We start from the raw sequence: 17564 nt of genomic DNA on the forward strand, positions 1-17564 counted from the left end.
GAGTGCCCGTTGGAAGCTGTCATTTACAGCCAGGGGACATGTAAAAATTCTGGGCTCTGCAGCAGGATTTCATGGCTGATGTCACAGGACTCTGGTGTGGACTCTTGAACCGTGATGTCAGTAGGACAGAATGAAATATGCTGCTCCCTCCACTCATGCCTCAGTTTGAGGCAGCTGTAGTAGTTTGTGTACTCTTCTCTGCCCCGTAGTGGATTGTCAGCCAGCTACCATCAGCTCATGCTGGCCGTGTTGTAAGTGAAAACATCTCTGCGCACCCTACATCACTTTTTAATGCTTTTTGGTTTGCCCCATAACATCATGAGTCCATAGAATCACAACATGACCTGAGCTGGAAGAGATCCACAAGGATCATTGAATCCAGCTCCTGTCTCTGCACAGGACAATCCCAACATCTACACCTGGGGCTGAGGATGTTGGCCAAATGTATCCTGAATATTGTCAGAGAAGCTGTTCCAGTGCTCTACCACCTGCTGGATGAAGAACCTTTTCTTAATATCCAACCTAACCCTCCCCTGGCATCTTCCTGCCATTCCCTCGGGGTTCTGTCATTAGTCTCCAGAGAGAAGAGATCAGCACCTGCTCTTCCTCCTCCCCTTGTGAGTTCTCTTAGCATGTGGTGATGGTGATATTGGTGGTGGTAGGACAGAATGTGTTGAGAATCTTTATACAAGCGGTTGGTGATCTTCTCCAAAAAAATGGAGAGCATTCCGGCCTCCAGCTCCTGGGGATGTCTTCTGCTGACACCAGGCTTGTGATGAAAGCAAGATGCTTGTTTCTCTTTGCTTCCAGAGAGAAATGTACTACCCTAGTTACGAGAACTGGCTGAGGGATACAAGCCACTTTTTTATTAGTGAGATATGTTTATTAACTGCAGCCGCTCCTCCATCTAATTGTGCTGTTGCCTGTCCCAGGGCAGCATCCCTGCCTCCCATCAGCTCATTTCTGCATTAACTCTTCAATAAGAGAGCTTGCAGCCTGAATAACAGAATTCCCAGAGACAAAAACTCTAATAAGCAAAGGCAATTGAAATGATTCATGGAAAATTTGCCAAAATCGGATGGATTCCCAGGCCACTGAGCCCCTCAGCCATCCATCCCCTTTCCCCTCCCCTTCCACCAGCCATCCCTCCCCCACCCTGAGCCAGGCATCTCAGAGAAAAGGCTCTGCCTTGCACAGCCTGTGTGACAGCAGGAGGGAGAGGGAGCTGGAGATAGCGAGGAAGAGGCAGGCGTGCACAGGGCTGGCAAGTGCTGCATGCCATCTTCCGAGCCCGCATCCGAGCCTGGAGGAGCTGGGAGCCTACTGCTTGCCGGAGCACCTTCGCTTGGCTCTTCGTTGGCATCTGCAGAAGGCACTTGGAGACTAAAGAGGGCAGAATGGGATGAGAAGCACCACTGGCAATCCCGATCGCGATCCTTGTGATGAAAACAACTGGATGTGCAGCTGACCAAAATGCAGCAGCCAGAGACAAATAACCGGAGAGAAGAAACAGCAAAAGCAAAACGCAGGCTGCAGAATTCCCTGACTCTGGAATGAAACGCGTGTGTGGGGGCTGCTGATCTGTCATCCAATGGTTGCTTGCGAAGACCCTGAGGTTTTTTCTTCTGCTGTGAATCCTTCAGCTAACGTGAAGCGGTCTGGCTTGCAGATTTTTCTCCAGCAGTTTGACAGGAGCTGGCATCTTCTGCACTGAATTCTGAGCATGGGAAGGGATGAGGCATGTCTGTAGCAGAATCCTGAGGCTCCCCAGGGAACGGATTCTTTGAGGCGAAAGGTTAAAGTGGGATCATGGGAGGGAAGCAGGTCAAATGGTGAGCAATTGTTGCTGTTGTCATTTAAAGCAGCAGGGATGGGGTGTTTATTAAAATGAGGAGAATTCAGGCTTATCATGGGGGCTGTCACCCCAAGACTATGCAGGCACTGGAAACTCTGGGACACGAGGGAGAAAAGATATGGGTTAAGAAACCATCTGCTAAAAGTGGAACAGTTTGCATCATAAATCTGTCTTAAATAGCTTTAATTTCCCAGCACTTCTTTTGGCATGCTTTAATTACAATTCGTTTTATACTTTAAACAGCAAATTACATCAGTGGATATTTTGTGTGCTAATGGGTTTGGTGAGTGGTACAAAAGCTGTAGAAATGTTTCTTGTGTTAACTTGATGGCATCATGTTTGAGGCAGCCTGACATGAGTTACTGCTTCACCTGGGTGCATCTTGGTGCCTGTTTCACTGTTTGGTGTGGTCTGAGAGGTTGTCACTGATGCCATGTGAACCCACTGGCCTTCTAAAAATAGAGAAGCTTCCTGGAAAGGGGACTGTAGTCATGGGAATAGCTAAGCAGTTGTCTATGAAACTCTGTGTTGCAGAGACCTGTAGGACCACTCAACTCCACTCCCTGCCCCAGCTGGGGTCATTTGTGTTTGCTCTGGGCTGTGGATCCAGTGCTGAGAGGAACAGACTTTGGAAGAGGGGAATGTTATTTCTAGGCTGTGTTCCCTTGTTTTTTGTCCTGCTCTTTCTCCTTTCTAGTTTCCTGCTCATCCCTCAGTTTCACCACCCTTTCACCCAACAGTTGCTAGGATTGTTTTTCTAGGACAGTTCTCATATTTCCATCTTTTTCATGGAGGAGACCCAGCGATGTGCTTCTCTCTGCCCTTAGCAGGAGGACAGCACATTTGGAGCATTGGCTGAGAACAGGCTGGGGGAATATAGAGATCTGTTCCTAGAAGGAAGTAAAATCCCTCTTGGAGCTACTGGATGTGTTCCATCAGCTGAGCTTCCTTTTCATACCTGTGCTGTTTGACAGTTCCATCCTTTTCCTCTGATCTTTATTGTACAATGCAAATGCAGAGGTGCTCTCTAGGCTCCCAAACAATTATTTTGTTGATGCCGTGCACCCATTCAGTGGCAAGCAGGAGCAGGGGACTGACTGCAAGTGTTGATGCAACATGTGCCTAATCTAGACTACTGTGAGTTGGCTCTTCTGAAGGAGAGTCCCTGAGCAAAGCCAGGTGGTCTGAACCCCTTTAGCAATCATGTACACCCTGGCTGAGCAGGGAAGAGCAGGTACTATTGCTGTTGTGGATCCCTGTTAGAAAACAGTTATTTTCTCACACAGCTGCATTCATCTCTTCCTTTAACCTGGTGAAAGTCCATTTAGTCTGGACTATAAAAATATCACAGACCTGCAAGCAATCTCAGAAATGAGAAGTAGGCCAGTGCTGGCTGTGGGAGTGGACCAGACGGGAGTGCTAGCAAGTCATTTCCATCTCTATTGCAAGGCAAGATTCTGTGGGAGCGCTGCAGAATATGAAGCAGCAGCGCTGGGAAGATGCGGAAGGCGAGCTGTCGAAGCCTCTTATTTTTCTAAACCTATTCTATTATTCCCACACTGCTGTCTTTCTGTTCTCTTCCCTTTGTTTCTGTGTGGAGGAGAATGAAAAATTAACTCCTGCTCACAGTTGCAAGGATTAGTTCCTGTGACTTTAGAGGTACACTGATGGGGTCAGTGAGCTTCAGCCACCTTTTGATGTTGTCTGGGTAATGCATTTAGGAAGAATTCCTGAAAGAAGATTGCTTGAACCTTGCAGTCAGCTGAGATGGCTCCCATGAAAATAATGTGGGTATTTTCAAGTGGTGTTTTAACCTAAGAACATGAGTGAGTGAGATCTGACTTTCAGAAAATATTTTGCCTTTGGAATTTCAAGTTAGTGAAGTAATGCTTTTGAAAGCCAGGGCAAGTGATGCAGCAAGCCAGGGTGGCTTTTTTCTCAGCTTGCTCTGTGTCCTTGAGGCTCACAGTAAATCGGTTTTGAGCAGACCTTCAGTAGAGTGTGGTCTTAACCCTACACAAGTGGTGTGAATTCTGTGGTGACAGTCTCAGGCTTGTGTTCTGTTAAGGTAAATGAAGAGAGACATTGTGCTACTTTCCAGTTAGCCTGCTATGACCCTGATTAGAGTGATGGAACAGTTACACGCCCAGCTTGATTTGCTCATGGCATCTCTAGTAGCAGACAATTCTGTTTCAACAAGGCTGCCTGCGTATTCATTTGTATCTTGGATAAGGATGATGTTGATCAGTAACAGTTTCTCCTTTCTTCTGCAGTCTTACATCGCCCAGTCCTGTCCATAGTGCGAAGAGTGAATCCACTGTAGCCCCATCAGAGGAGAAAGAAAGACTTGTGATCAGCCACACTGAAGAAACAGAAACTAAAACAGGTACCTTGCAGCTCACCCTTTCGTTGGGGTCACAAACTTGCTGAAAAATTCCCTGGAGACTGAAATGAATGTAGAAAAAGTGAGCAGATACTCAGCACCACGTAAAACTAAATCCCCAAATTTCTAACATGACAACAATGCTGTAATACGGTGTTGTCTGAGGCTTGGTAAATAATGCTCAGGAAATAAGAAAGCACTGGAGAAGGATTGATGTTCATATATAACTTTCACTGTGGGGTGAATGCTTTCATCATAGCCTCATGAGACCATCTTTGAGGACACACATGAGATGTCACACTTGCAACAACTTCCTTGATACCAGCTAGAGAACCTGCTGATTTGTTGGTGTGGACAGCAGGCAATTATTGTGTGATACAAGTCTTTGATTTCTCTGTCTGTCATGACCAAATTCAGCTGCTCTCTCTTCCAGAAGAGACAGAATCTCATTTCCAGCCTGAGTGGCAAGCGGGGAACACTGGGTCATTTTCAGAGAATTCATGGGAGGAGCAGCTTTTGGAACAACAAGACCATTTGGAAAAGGAAATGGAGGAAGCAAAGAAGATGATTTCTGGTTTGCAGGTAATAGAATTTTTTCTCTGCCAGCATTCCCTTCCGCATGCATTTCTTTTCCCACTAGCTGTAGGACAGGTTATCTTGCAGCTGAGACACTGGCCTGGAACTTGAGACAGATTGATAAGACTCCTGGTCCAGTGAGGTCTCCTGGTGTGGTTATACAAGTCTGTTTTTCTCTTGGGCCACCTTAGTTAAAGAGGGACAGCGGTTCTTCCCTGTGTCTCACCCTGTAGGATGAGTCCCTTCAGGGCAGAGCTCCTTGGGAATGAGGAATTATTTCCAGCAACAGACTGCCCCTGGCTAAGCATCTTGTCATGTTGAGGCTCTCTTGGCTCCTGCAGTTGTGATTTGGAACTAGTCACCTTTTCCAGAATGGCGAATGCCAAAACCTTCTTTTCCACTGTCCCAGATGCAGTTTAGAGGGCAGCTGGATCCAGCCTCAGCCTTGCTTGGGGCAGCGTGTGCCTGCCCCAGCACTGTGTAGCGTGCTTAACCAAGAGGGGCTAGGGAAGGAGGAGAGATGGCTGCAACTTCTCCAGCCAGTGTATTTACCAGGACATCAGGACAAGGATTTGAACATCCACTTGTGCAATTTAGACACAGCCTTTTCTTTTCCTTAGCTCAGGCTTCTCCAAAACTCAGTGTTGATATGATTTGAGGCCCTTATTCAGTAGGGGGGGAGAGAGAAGGGTGTACAGAGACAGAGGAAGGCTACATCGCAATGGAGATTGAAGATCAGTGATGTTCACTAGTAGTACTTTAGGTGGACTGTGAGAGGGCAAAGGGCACCTGAATGCAGGTAAGAACAGAAACACGGTGGAGAATCTAAAAGTCAGTGTTTAGCAGGTGATGTCTGTGTTGTGTTTTGGTCGGAGTCCAGATCCTAACTGTGTTCATTGGCCTGGTGCCCTGTCCTGTGATGCTATGCTAACTCCTCTGTCTTCCATCACTGTGCAAAGCACATCTTCCCGTGCAAAGCAGTGAAGATGCAGCGGTGTTTTCTCACGTACTGGGGCTGGGATTCCTCTGCACCAGGGCGCGTAGCAGCCTGCAGGTTTTGTTAGCAGCCTGAGAGAACACAGCAGTCTTCCTGTGATTTGTGATCGGAAGTAATGCAGAGAGACAAGGAATGTCAGGAAATCAATCCAGATTCACAGAGCTGATCTGGGGTCACCCAGGCTTGCATCAGTCTTTCAGTGAGCTGGGCTGAACTATAAAATTTGGCACATTCTCTATACAACTGTTTATTTGTGAGACCTCTTCCTTGCTGCCCTGTTCCAGTTTGTCCTTGCCCTGACCAAATGACCCTCAGCCCACTGTGTTTGCGTGGGGACTGGAGCCCCTGATCCATATGGTAAAGACCCTGGACGCTCTCAGGAATATTCCTTTCTGTTTGTGCTGGGAACCATACTGGCTTTGAATTGTAAATATTTATGTGCCAGTAAACAAAGCAGAGATTGTGTGAGAAGCACAGGCAGCAGGGGTGGAGGGTGGGGTGTGGGCGGGCAGGCACTTTCCCTTTGGACAATGGGCAGGAAACAAAAGACTCCAAAAAAAAAAATTGTTTGGTTCAGTGGTAAAATCAGTCTGCATTATGTGTCCAGTGAGAGCAGGGAGAGGCAGCACTGGAGGGACTGGCATGTCCTTTTTCTCTAGCCCTGGCCCAATGTTTCAGGAGTGAGGGTGAGCAGCTGGCATTGCTGCCCCCTCATCCCCTGGGAGCAGGAAGAAGCAGCTGATGTTGCTAGCCAAGAAATCGGATTTGATTAATTGATTTTCCCCGTCTTGCTCAATACTTAAGAGCCGCCGGTTCATGAGAGTTTGAAATATCAGAGACCTGATACGTGTCTACCCCATAAGGTGCTAAAACCATGGCAGCTTTTTATGTTCCTGTGTGATCCCTGCTTGAGTGTCCTAAGGGGAAGACTTCAGGATTCAAAGAAAAGAGTTTTGTAAAGATCTTTAGCATCAACTGAATGCAGATTGCTACTTGCTCTTAGGCAGCAGTTGCTGCTCCTTGGTGGGAGATTCTGTCAGCAGGCAGAACCTGACCTGTCAGCCTTGAGGTTTATTGAGGCTGAACAGGTGCGTTATCGCGAAGGGGATATTTTGTTTTTAGCCATGGAATTCAAATAGAAAATAACTAGGAAAGTAATTGAAAGAAAGACGGATCTTTCCAGTGTCCAGTTGGATGCATTGTCCTGGCACATAGCATGTGTCCTGGGTCCTAGAAGTTAGAGATGGATCAGTGTGAAAACAATCAGCTAGAGGAAGCCAGTACTGTATGCTCTGCTGGAGGGCTAGCCTGGTCCTCCTGCTAGTCGTGCTTCCTCCAGCACATGCTTTTCCCTCTTTCAGGCTGGATTCAGCCCGCTGTGGGAGTTTGGGCATCTGCGGAGATCTGGGCTGCCTTGGAGCTGCTGAAGGAGCCAGTACCATTCTGTTGGTAGCCTTAGCCAAGGGCATGGCTTAAGATTTTCCCTGTCTGTGTGGAGTGAGGGTTCTTCCCTCACTCAGATAACAGTTCTGAATGTGTCTTGGTCTTGTCTGGTGTAGAACAGAATTAGGCTTCCTTGAGCATCCTGTTACTGAAGTCTTTGTAGATGTGTGGTTAGGAGAATGGCTTCTTTTGGCAGGGGACGTTTCAATCTCCTGCCAGGAGAGAAGCCTCACAATGTGAACCTGGTTCAGTCTCTACTTCAGACTTCAAATCTGTCACAGTAGTTAAGGCTCCCTTGGACTGAAGCCTGAGATAGACTTCACGCCTTGGAAATCTGAGTAGTTGTCCTTGTTTGTTGTCTTTCTGTGGGAAAGAATATTGGCAGACAAATAGCTCTGGGAGAGGCTTTTCAGGGGATAAATATTTTTTTCATCCTGAAAAAAATCTACTCATTATTGAGGAGAGTAAGTCAGCAGAGATGGAAAATGAAACTGTCTAGAGACTGTTGATATGCATGACTGCAAGCCAGGGCTGCAGCCAGCCTATTTTCCTTTGAAATCCCTGAAGAAGAGATTTTCCCTTCATCTTCCTAGGCTTTGTTGCTCAATGGGTCTCTACCTGAGGATGAGCAGGAAGGGTCCTTTGAACTTTCTGAACGTGGAGCCTGCCCTGAAGAGCAGCTGGTGAGCACATCACCATACCTACCTTTTTCTGATCAAGCCACCCTTGGCACTGCTCTGTTGTCTTGCACGATAACAACTGTGGCATTTTACATTTAGATCATAATCCGAAGTCGCCTGGACCAGAGCGTGGAAGAAAATCAAGACCTAAAGGTTAGAGGGGGACAGATGAAGGGGAAAGGTTTTGGGTCAAGAGATCTTTGCAGAAAAGGTGGAATATGCTTTCTTCTGAAGCAGCTGTCTGGACAAAGAATGCTGATTTTGGTTGATTCTGAAGGGGTGACAAGATGCCATTTAATCAAACTGTGTTGCTTTTACAGAAGGAGCTATTAAAATACAAACAAGAAACTCGAAACCTACAGGGAATAAAGGTGAGGAAAGGGGCATTTCATTAAATACAAATACTGAAGCTTTAGATTCTGCTGAGGCCGTGACCAGGGCCAGCAGCAACACACCTTGAGGAGCCTCAGACTGGGAAGAGTTTGATGTGGGGGATCCTAGGGCATTTCTGGTTCCAGGGAGAGACTGCAGTTAAAGTAGGAGTTAGGTCTGTTTCTCTAGGACCGTGGTCAAATGTCCCCTCTTGTCTTTCCCCTGAACAAAATGCAAGGTGTCAGATGCCTACTTGGGTCTCGTGGCTCTCTTTCCCTGTCTTGCACATGCAGTAGGTTGGCCCAGTGAGCTCATTCTTGACAGCAGGGGTATCCTTGTCCTCTTCAGCTGCAGCGTTTTTCACAACTTTGGCTCCTGTTTGCTCCATTTCTCCCTCTGGGCTCTGAACACCAGTAATCTACCCCTGAGCAGAGGTATTTTTAGAGCTGCCTGTCAGGCTATTGTGAAGGAAGCAGTGGCTGCCCAAGGTAGAGCTCCAGCTTCTGGGTAATATGGAGTGAAAGGTGCGGAATTAGTCCTGACTTTGGCCTCTTCAGAGAGGATTTCATTGCACAACTAGGTCACACTGAGAGCTTAAGGTTCCTTGTGGCCTTGGCTGACGTTGGCCTCTATCTGCCCTCTGGATGCCATGGATGCGTGGCTGGAGATAGTAGCTGTAAGCTGCTGAAAAGACCTTCCAAAGACAGTTTTCTTCCCTCAGAAGCAATTGTGAGGCTAATTCTGGAGCTGGAAGTTCAAGTAGAAGCACAAAAATCCCTCTGCCCCAGATGGCTAGAATGTTGGCAGGGAAATCTTTTTTTTTTTGGCTAAGAGAAAAGCAGATGTCTCTGTACTTGCTGCTCTCTTGGGCTCAAGGCAATGCTGCAGCCCTGTGTGGGGACCCACTGTGTTATGGCCACTGGTCCTGGTCACTCGCTTCCCAGGGAAGGGTTTCTGCTTCCTTCTTACACCTTCCTACAGATAACGTGTTTTCCTAGGATGCTCTGCAGCAAAGGCTGATTCAACAAGATGCTTCAGTCCTTCAACTAAAGCAGGAACTGCTGAGAGCAAACATGGACAAGGAGGAGTTGCACAACCAGAATGTGAGTTCCACCAGCTCCCTTGGACTCTGCACATCTTTGGTGTCTGGTCACTCTCTAGCACAAGGAACAAAAAGGTTATTGCTAACTCTCTGGAAATACCTGCCTCACACCCATGTATTGTTTCTACAGGTTGACCTTCAGAGGAAGGTTGAAGAGAGGAACCGGCTACTGGCAGAATACAAAGTAATGGAACCTCTCTGCACTGGAGGCTTTGCTGGGGGCAGCAGCTGCTGGTTCTTTGGTCTTGTGAATGTGACTGCTGTCTCCCTGGCCCTTGGTCACTGCTGGGAGCGGCACTGTGGATAGTGAATAAGTTTGCAATAGCCATGGCTGTTTGTAATGGGATGGAGAGATTGGATGTTCTTTGTGTTCTGCCCACAGCTTTTATAGTAGATCTTTTCTTGTCATGGTTTTTCTGTGGTGGCTTGCTGGTTATCTAACACTTGTGCAATAGCTTGTCTGGTTAGGTTGGGTCACTTGATTGTCCACTGATCCCTCAGGAATCTGTTTTCTCTGGGACAGTTGTCTGGCCCCAGTAGTGGACTTTTTGCTGGGCTGGGGACTCCAGGCAACAACCACATGACCAATCTTTTTCTAAAAAAAAAAAAAAAATAAGCTTTGACCCTCAGTTCTAGCATCTAACTAGAAGTATGGATATTGTGTAAGTCACCCTGCAGGGGAACCTTGTCCTAGCAGACAATGTGACCTTCCCTGCCATAGGAAGATGACTTTGAGCCTTACTCACTGTTCTGTTGATTCTGTGTTGCAGAAAGAACTTTGCCAGAAGGATCGGCATTTACAGCAGCATCAGACCAAGCTGGATGAAATGCTTCGGCAGCTTTCTGAAGCCAGCTACCAACAGGTACAGAGCAGGTGGGCTACGCTGGTGCCCTGAGAGCTGACTCAGCTTGTGCTCACTCTTCTGCTGCCCTCACAGGTGGATTTGGAGCGGGAGCTGGAGCACAAGGAGGCCCTGCTGGCTCACTGCATGAAGAGAGAAGCTGAGGAGGTATGGGAAGCCTTGGTCTACACATGAGGCTGTTGGAGTGGTGTATCTGTCCAGCACCCTCTAGCTGCCTGTCTCCAGAAATCATCCGCTTCATCCCAGAGGGGCCTGGCCCTGCAACCTGCCTGGCCTGGTCCCAATATTGGTGCCAGCACAGTGCCACTTGAATGCTGATGGTGCTCACTGGAGCTGGCAGAGCCCTCAGATGTGGCAGCAAGCCTCTTCCTGTCTCTTTTTACTTTTTTTCCACCTGTATGTGAGGAATCATATTTTTTTCCTGACCTAAAGGACTGCCTGCACACTCCTTAGTAAGTGTTCATACCTGGTAGAGATGGGACTTGCATCACTGTGTACAGTTTTCATGCCCCCTTATTTTGAAGTTAGGAAACTAGAATTTTTGGAGAATTCTTAACTCTTGTGTTTCTAGTGGGGCCTGTGTCTTCCCCTCAACCAGGTGATGGGTCACAGTGGTCACAGTGCTCAAAGCAACGGCTTCCTCCAGACAGCAGGAAAAGGAGCTACTCCCACAACCCACCGAGGGGTAAGTGCACCTAAAGGAGATTGCCCCAGCCAGATGCAGGTGAGAGCTCCAGATATCCTGGAAGGTATTATCTTGGAAGGGGGAAATATCTTAACAAGACCTGAGAATAAAGCAGCCTGGAGTTTGACTGATTTGTGGTCTCTTGGGCAGACAAATGACTTGCAGCTGGTTCGTGATGCCCTTCGCAGCCTCAGGAACAGTTTCAGTGGCCACGATCCACAGCACCACACCATTGACAGCCTGGAGCAGGGCATCTCCAGCCTGATGGAAAGGCTCTATCGCATGGAAACGCAGAAGAGGCAAGAGAGAAGGGTAAAGATTTCCTAGGACAGTTGACTCTTAACTTCTTCCCTCACGCACAACCCAGAGCTAAGCAGCAATGAGAGTTCCGACTTGTAAGTGATGCTTTTTTTCCTCATTCTTTTGGCTTTGCACCTAGATCCGGGGGAAATCGCCAGCAAGCAGAGCAACAAATGAGTGTAGAGACTCCTGGCCTCCCAAATCCAGTAAGTGACTTTCAGCTCCTGCCCTCCCACTGCTAAATTCGTTACTTAGGTCTCCTGAGCACAGTCCAGGGTGTAGCATCCCCTTGGGAATCTGCCACCTCCAGCTTCTTATTCCCTTTTCCAGAGCTCACTTTCCTCACTTCAGTTATTTGCTGTACAAATTAGACCACTGTGAAGGAAAGGGGGCAGACAGACTCTCTAGCTGCTTGTTTACAAAGCACCGTCACCGTGGGAGTCTGTCTGGGTCCTACTGCAGTATAAATAACTATGGCAAACCGTTACCCTGGGGACGAGTAGGAAATGGGATGCTTTTTTAGTTTTCCTGCTGGTTTGCACCATCTAGTGGGCACATAGAACCCTTTCTGACGCCAAGTTTCCTGGGGTCAGCTGCAGCAGTTCCATGTTTGCCACTTATCATGAAATCTGGGTGGTGATCAGTCACTTCATCCTGCTCTACCTGCAAGTGAAGGCAGGTGGTAATGTAGCTGCACTGTTCAGTCATTTCCTCTTCCAGAAAGGTTCCTCTCTCGCTGCTGAGGTAGAGAATAGAGTGCTTGTGGAATAGAGGGTGGCAGCAAGCCCCTCCTTGGACGGGACAGTAATCCTGGAGGACAGTGCTAGGCTAATCTTCCATGCTAACAACACAGTTGGACGTTGACTCTACCTGAAAATGCAAAGTTTTCCAGGAAGCAAGTGAACACCTGGCCCTTTCCAACATGGATGATTACCCAACTTCCTAAGAATCTCTTCCCGTCACCAGGTTCTCTACTGCAAGGGCAGATTTGCTGGGACAAGCCCCTTCTGTCTCCTGTTGTGGCAGCAGACAGGCTGTCCCCCAGTGGCTGTGCTCTCTCTTCTGCAGAACTGCCTCATTCTCATAGCACCCCAGTGATGAGCACCAGTGCCTGCACCAAAGTGCTCTACTTCACCGACCGCTCCCTCACGCCTTTCATGGTCAGCATACCAAAGAGGTGAGGTCCGGCTTTGCTCCAGGGACGCTGTGGGAGCTGCTTGTTTCTCTTAAAGCATTACTCTCTGCTCTTCTGGGTATGGTCACAACCAGCACAGGTTCAGCATGTGAATTTCATACCCTTGTCTTGGAAAAAGCACATGAATTTCATACCATAGTCTTGAAAAAATTGCCTAAAGTATATCCCAAGCTCATGCATTTGTTGTAGAGCCCCGAGAGATTCATCTTATTCTATTCACTCCCAAGAGCAAGAGGAAAGAGCCAAGCAGTTCTGTTGTGGCATGTAGTGTAGGAACTTCTTCTCAAAACTATGGTTGTCAATGCAAAAGAAAAAAAGCAAAAAACGCTCTTTTAAGGTGGCTCTCATTAAACTGGGAGGCAATTCTTCCTCTGCAGAGGATCTTGGAGTTTACAGCTGTGTTCCTAGAGGGGCACAGGGATGCGAAGAGGTGCCACATGCCTGGCTAGACTTGTGCTGCGGTTCTGCAGGCCATGCAGTAGTGCTTGAGCTAAATCTGATGCTGTACCATGGGGTAGTGCCAAACCCTTTCTTTTGCAGGTTAGGGGAAGTGACTCTGAAGGATTTTAAGGCAGCTATTGATCGTGAAGGAACCCACCGGTACCATTTCAAAGCTCTGGATCCAGAGTTTGGCACAGTCAAGGAGGAGGTAAGCATGGCATTTAGCCATTGGCCACTTCGGGGTCAATGTTACCACACAGCCCTGGAGACTGGTCACCTCACTTGTAAACTAATGAAAGCTTTGAACTTGCCCCTAAAACTTCTGTTTCCACAATTGTAGATTAAGCTTATCTTGGGAAAGAGCTGGCTCCTGGCAAAGGCAGCCTGTGACACAGCATTGCTCAGGGGACAAACCCCTAAACCTTTGAGTCACCTGTTGTGATGAGAGATGCTTTAGGCAAATGTGGTTTATTTAAAACAGATACCATTCTCCTACTTCCTTTTACAGGTTTTCAGAGATAATTGTGTCCTCTTCTCCTTCGCATCCTGCATTGCAGCTCTGTTTAGGCTCAGGCTGGTGTTAGTGTGGGTTGGATTTGCTAAAGGTTATTGCCGTAGTTCTTGTTCCATGAATTGACCGATGTGCAGAGGGTTCCCTGTTCTGGGAACAGCCAGCTGATTCCCCAGCCGTTCTGCAGAAACAGCTGGAGATTGCAGTCTGCAACAGAAGAGACATGTTTCTTTGCTTTATTTTAGCATTTCTGTCAAAAACATACCAATAATCTTGATGCTTACTGGTTAAAGCAAGGGCCTGACTTGTTTGTTTTACCTAAACCCTGAAAAGGTAATTCAAATGTGAATGATTGATGAGGTTCACGAACTGAGCGATGATCTCTGTCTGCTTCTTATGCTGCTCACACTGTAGAAGAGTGGCGTCCAGGTTCCAGACATGACTGGACTCCCTGTTTTCTGTAGGTGTTCCATGATGATGACATCATTCCTGGTTGGGAGGGGAAAATTGTAGCCTGGGTGGAAGAAGACCATGGGGAGAATTAATCAAGCTTTGAAGTCTTGTCACTATGGAAACCTGTAACTGGCTGCTGAGCTCAAAGAATGACCAAAAAGCCTGTGTGCTGGAAGGAGTCCAACCCAAGCTGCCAAAACAGAGGGCTTCTCTGCGAACAGCGGGTGATGCATGTTGTGTGCATGGATGCCTGGCATCTGACTTTGTGGCCAGACGCAGTGTTTGAGACTGAAATGACAGGTCTGTGGGAAAGAAGCACTGTGCTTTGTCCTGTCAACTGAACCCTGGAGGCCTTAATGACGCATCGCTCCCTTCTCCTGCTTCTTTGTTCCTGCAGTATGTGCTGCAGGATGATCTGGATGTTTTGAGTCTGGTTTCTTCTATGTCATATTACGTAAATCTGCACTGATGGCAAAATTGTGAGGCTTTGCCTTTGAGTCAGAAGCAGCTAATGTATGCAAGCTGAAGGTTCAACCAGCTCCGGTCCTGGACTTGCACATGCTGCTGGAGTGGAGTGATCTGGACATTCCACACCATATAAAAATTGGACCGGGGAGGGAAGACAGTCTTCTGGAGACTTTGTGCATGATCTAAAGCGAAGATCACCAGCTGGGCAAATCTCCCTTTCTCCCAAACCTCAGGCTTCCATTTCCTAGCACTGCTTTCCCCACTTGCTCTCCAAAGCTGTACTCACTTCCCAGGCCCTCTGGGTTTGCTTTGTTGCCATAGGGACTGTGGGATTGTGATGTTTGCCTGTTTGCTGAAGGATTTCATATGCAGGGAAGCTGGAATCGGCTGCTTCCCTGGTGTATTGATAGCCCCTTTCCTTGTTGAGCCTCTTCCCCTGCACTCCTGCCCTCTCCTCTTTCAGCAAGGCCGTTTGTCCCCTCCTGCGCACAAGCATCGCTGTGTGCGGCTGCCCACTCATTGCCAGGGCCACCAAACACCCACCCACACCAGTTACACCACCAGTTCCCTGCTATGCCGGCTCCTGGGATGCCTGAAGGATCAGGAAATAAAAGATTGGGAAAGAACGAGCCCTAAAATCCCTGTGGGTGGGGTTTTCTGCCTGTTGCTGCCCTCCTGCTGCTTGGGTTGTAGGTCCTGAGTGCTGGCAGCGAAGTGCAACCAGCACTGCCGACTCGGAACATCGAATGGAGCATCAAAACTCTGCTCATTCCTGGTATCTGTGGCTCTTCTGTGGGCCACAGGGTGTCTGTGCTGTGCATGAGCCTTGGGAGAGGGTGAGGCTGGTTGTGCTGTTTTATATTAACACCTCCTTTTGTAAACATGTTCCTGTTGTTGGAATTTTGTACTGGTTTACATTTGTTTGAGGACTGTGGGATATTTTTCTACTAGTGCAAGTGCTTTCTGTATATTTCTGCACGCGTTATACTGTGTTTTACTCATTTTCTAGTGGATGCTGAGATGTTTTGTATCATCTCCTGTTAATGCCACACAGGGCTCATGACTTTACTATGGAAATGCAACTGGTTCCTACTGGGTTTTATATTTTTGCTAGCTTTAATGGGCAGCAACAATTACTCTTCTCGCTGCTTTGCTGTCCATGAGGTCGCTTGAGGCTCTGTACCACGTTGGCACAACACAACCTGCCTCCTGTTCTGGACAGCATATTATGGTGACTTTCTTCTCACAGACGGCAGTAGGAAAGTTCCTCAATGGGCTGCAGTGAGGGAATACATCTGTCCTGGGAAAGAAACAAATATTTTCTTTCTCTTTGGAAACAGTTTCTCTGTTGCATGATCTCTGGTGGTTGGTAAAGAGAGCATGGGATTGTACTGAAATTCATTGTGTTTCAATTGCAAATGCTTCTCAAGTGTTCTTTTTCCTCAGGTTTTACTCAGTGATTTTGTTTCAGCAAGAGCCAACGCATCCAGGCTAGAATTTCATGGAGAAAATTAAGACCATTTTCAAGCTCTGTAGTTGCCAATTCCATACCTCTTGCTGCTCTGCCAAGATAAACAGTTTGGTTGTGAAGTTCTTAGGATACAGGAGGCTGTTGATGCGATCAGAGCTTCCATCCAGCCTTCCCATGAACAAAACAAAAGTTGTTAGCTGATGCAGGAGGCAGCAGGTTCTTGTTCTTGGAGCAGATCAGTAACTGACGGCTACAGCTGGAGCCCAGGACCAAATCCTTCATGGAAACTCACTTTCCTGAGCAACGGAAAGAGCCACGACTAGACAAGAGGCTCAAAGCCTGGGGCTGGCAGTGGGGCTTGTAGTCCATGCTGACATTCCCACATAAGCCAGGGCAAAAGAAAATATCCTGAGATGACCACTAATGCTGCTCTGCCCATAGTTCCGACAGCGAGGGTGAAATGGTAGGAGTTGCTTTTGTGGCAGAACTGCTGCTCTGAGCTGTATCCTATGCACAGTTTAGGTTCAATTTCGTGTGCACACTGCAAACTTTCTCAGACTCTTAACCTTGTGTGACTGACAGAACGGGGTCTGGAATATTGGGCGTGTTCTTTCTTTCTGATAAAAGCAGAAGAGGTGGTTTTAAAATCACTTTGACTTCAGTGGATTTATTCTGGGGCTGTGCTCTTAATTCCAGACCCAGGAGTTGTATCTTTTGCTGTTTTGAACTGGTTTGTTTCTGTCCACTTTTCTTTAAAGTCCCCTTCTGGTTCTTGTACCTCCCTCCGTAACACACGGGCACTGTGTAAAATTATATTTTCATAGAAAATCTGCTGTTTGCACTCATTATTCTGCAGCCTCGTCCCTGAGGGGGGTAGCTTTGTCTCCCCACATCAGCAAGACCCACCTGACTCATTCTACTGTGCAAAACACTTATTCACTGATAAAATATTGGAAAGGGCAAAGGCAATAATGTCTTTTACAATTCAGCAGTGAATTGGATGCCCTTCTACAAAAGGCATCCCATCCTCTAAAAGCAGGAGCTAGAGGTGTTAGTTTAAAACAAAAACTGGTCTAAGTCCCCAACGAATGTTTGTTTTTAGGTTATCCAACCCTGTCCTGAGATTCCTTCAAGTTACCATTTGACATAAGACAACTCCGTCTTACAAGACAATTAACCATATCCATAAATTCTTACACTTGGAACAGAGTGTTGATTATTTCAGGTTATTTATCTGTGAGGGGCTTGTCTGTGTATTGTCTTTTGATGCGGGACGGATTTATAGGAGAAGAAAATTAAACATAGGAACCGGCTGCAGCAAAATTTATCAATTCTCACACCAGGAAATGACTGTTTGACCTGGAAATTTCAACAAAAGGGTAACGCAGAGACTGAAGGGGTGGAAGGGAAGGGACCTTATGAGATCATCTGCTTCCCTGCAAGGACGGGGGGGAAAACACTAGAAATAAACGTTCCATAAACCCCCACGGCAGGATTTTCGGCACAGCACGAACGCGTGAGGCGTTTCTTTCAGTTCAACTGCTCTTGGGCTGCCGGGATAGGGAGAAAAAAACCGAAATTCCCGTTTTGTAACCCCAGCGAGGACAATCTGGGGCTCCTCACCCACCGCCGAGGAGCGGGGGCCGCGCCGCCGCGCTTTACGGCGGCGTCGCGCGGTAACACCCCCCTCCCGGACCCCGCCCTCGGCGCGCTTTACGGCGGCGTCGCGCGGTAGCGCCTCCCTCCCCGCTCGGTCAAGGGCAGAACCC

At 47.7% G+C, this 17564-nt stretch overlaps 1 protein-coding gene across 2 annotated transcripts in view; it reads left to right on the forward strand.

The window, feature by feature from the left end:
- The window catches only part of DIXDC1 (DIX domain containing 1), a 31584-nt gene extending 14968 nt beyond the window's left edge, over positions 1–16616 (forward strand). The window contains exons 6-20 of one of the 2 annotated variants that reach the window (XM_069876402.1): positions 4129–4241; positions 4672–4820; positions 7848–7937; positions 8034–8087; positions 8255–8305; positions 9305–9409; positions 9539–9592; positions 10179–10271; positions 10347–10418; positions 10870–10956; positions 11107–11268; positions 11396–11462; positions 12325–12433; positions 12992–13100; positions 13868–16616. In XM_069876402.1, coding sequence (XP_069732503.1) covers positions 4129–4241; positions 4672–4820; positions 7848–7937; positions 8034–8087; positions 8255–8305; positions 9305–9409; positions 9539–9592; positions 10179–10271; positions 10347–10418; positions 10870–10956; positions 11107–11268; positions 11396–11462; positions 12325–12433; positions 12992–13100; positions 13868–13948 — 1396 coding nt within the window. In that variant the 3' untranslated portion in view covers positions 13949–16616. The remainder of the gene's footprint in view (positions 1–4128; positions 4242–4671; positions 4821–7847; positions 7938–8033; positions 8088–8254; positions 8306–9304; positions 9410–9538; positions 9593–10178; positions 10272–10346; positions 10419–10869; positions 10957–11106; positions 11269–11395; positions 11463–12324; positions 12434–12991; positions 13101–13867) is intronic. The other variant, XM_069876403.1, reaches the window with a different exon arrangement.
- The last annotated feature ends 948 nt before the right edge of the window (positions 16617–17564 follow it).

The sequence above is a fragment of the Phaenicophaeus curvirostris genome, chromosome 25, assembly GCF_032191515.1.
Source record: "Phaenicophaeus curvirostris isolate KB17595 chromosome 25, BPBGC_Pcur_1.0, whole genome shotgun sequence".
Taxonomy (NCBI): domain Eukaryota; kingdom Metazoa; phylum Chordata; class Aves; order Cuculiformes; family Cuculidae; genus Phaenicophaeus; species Phaenicophaeus curvirostris.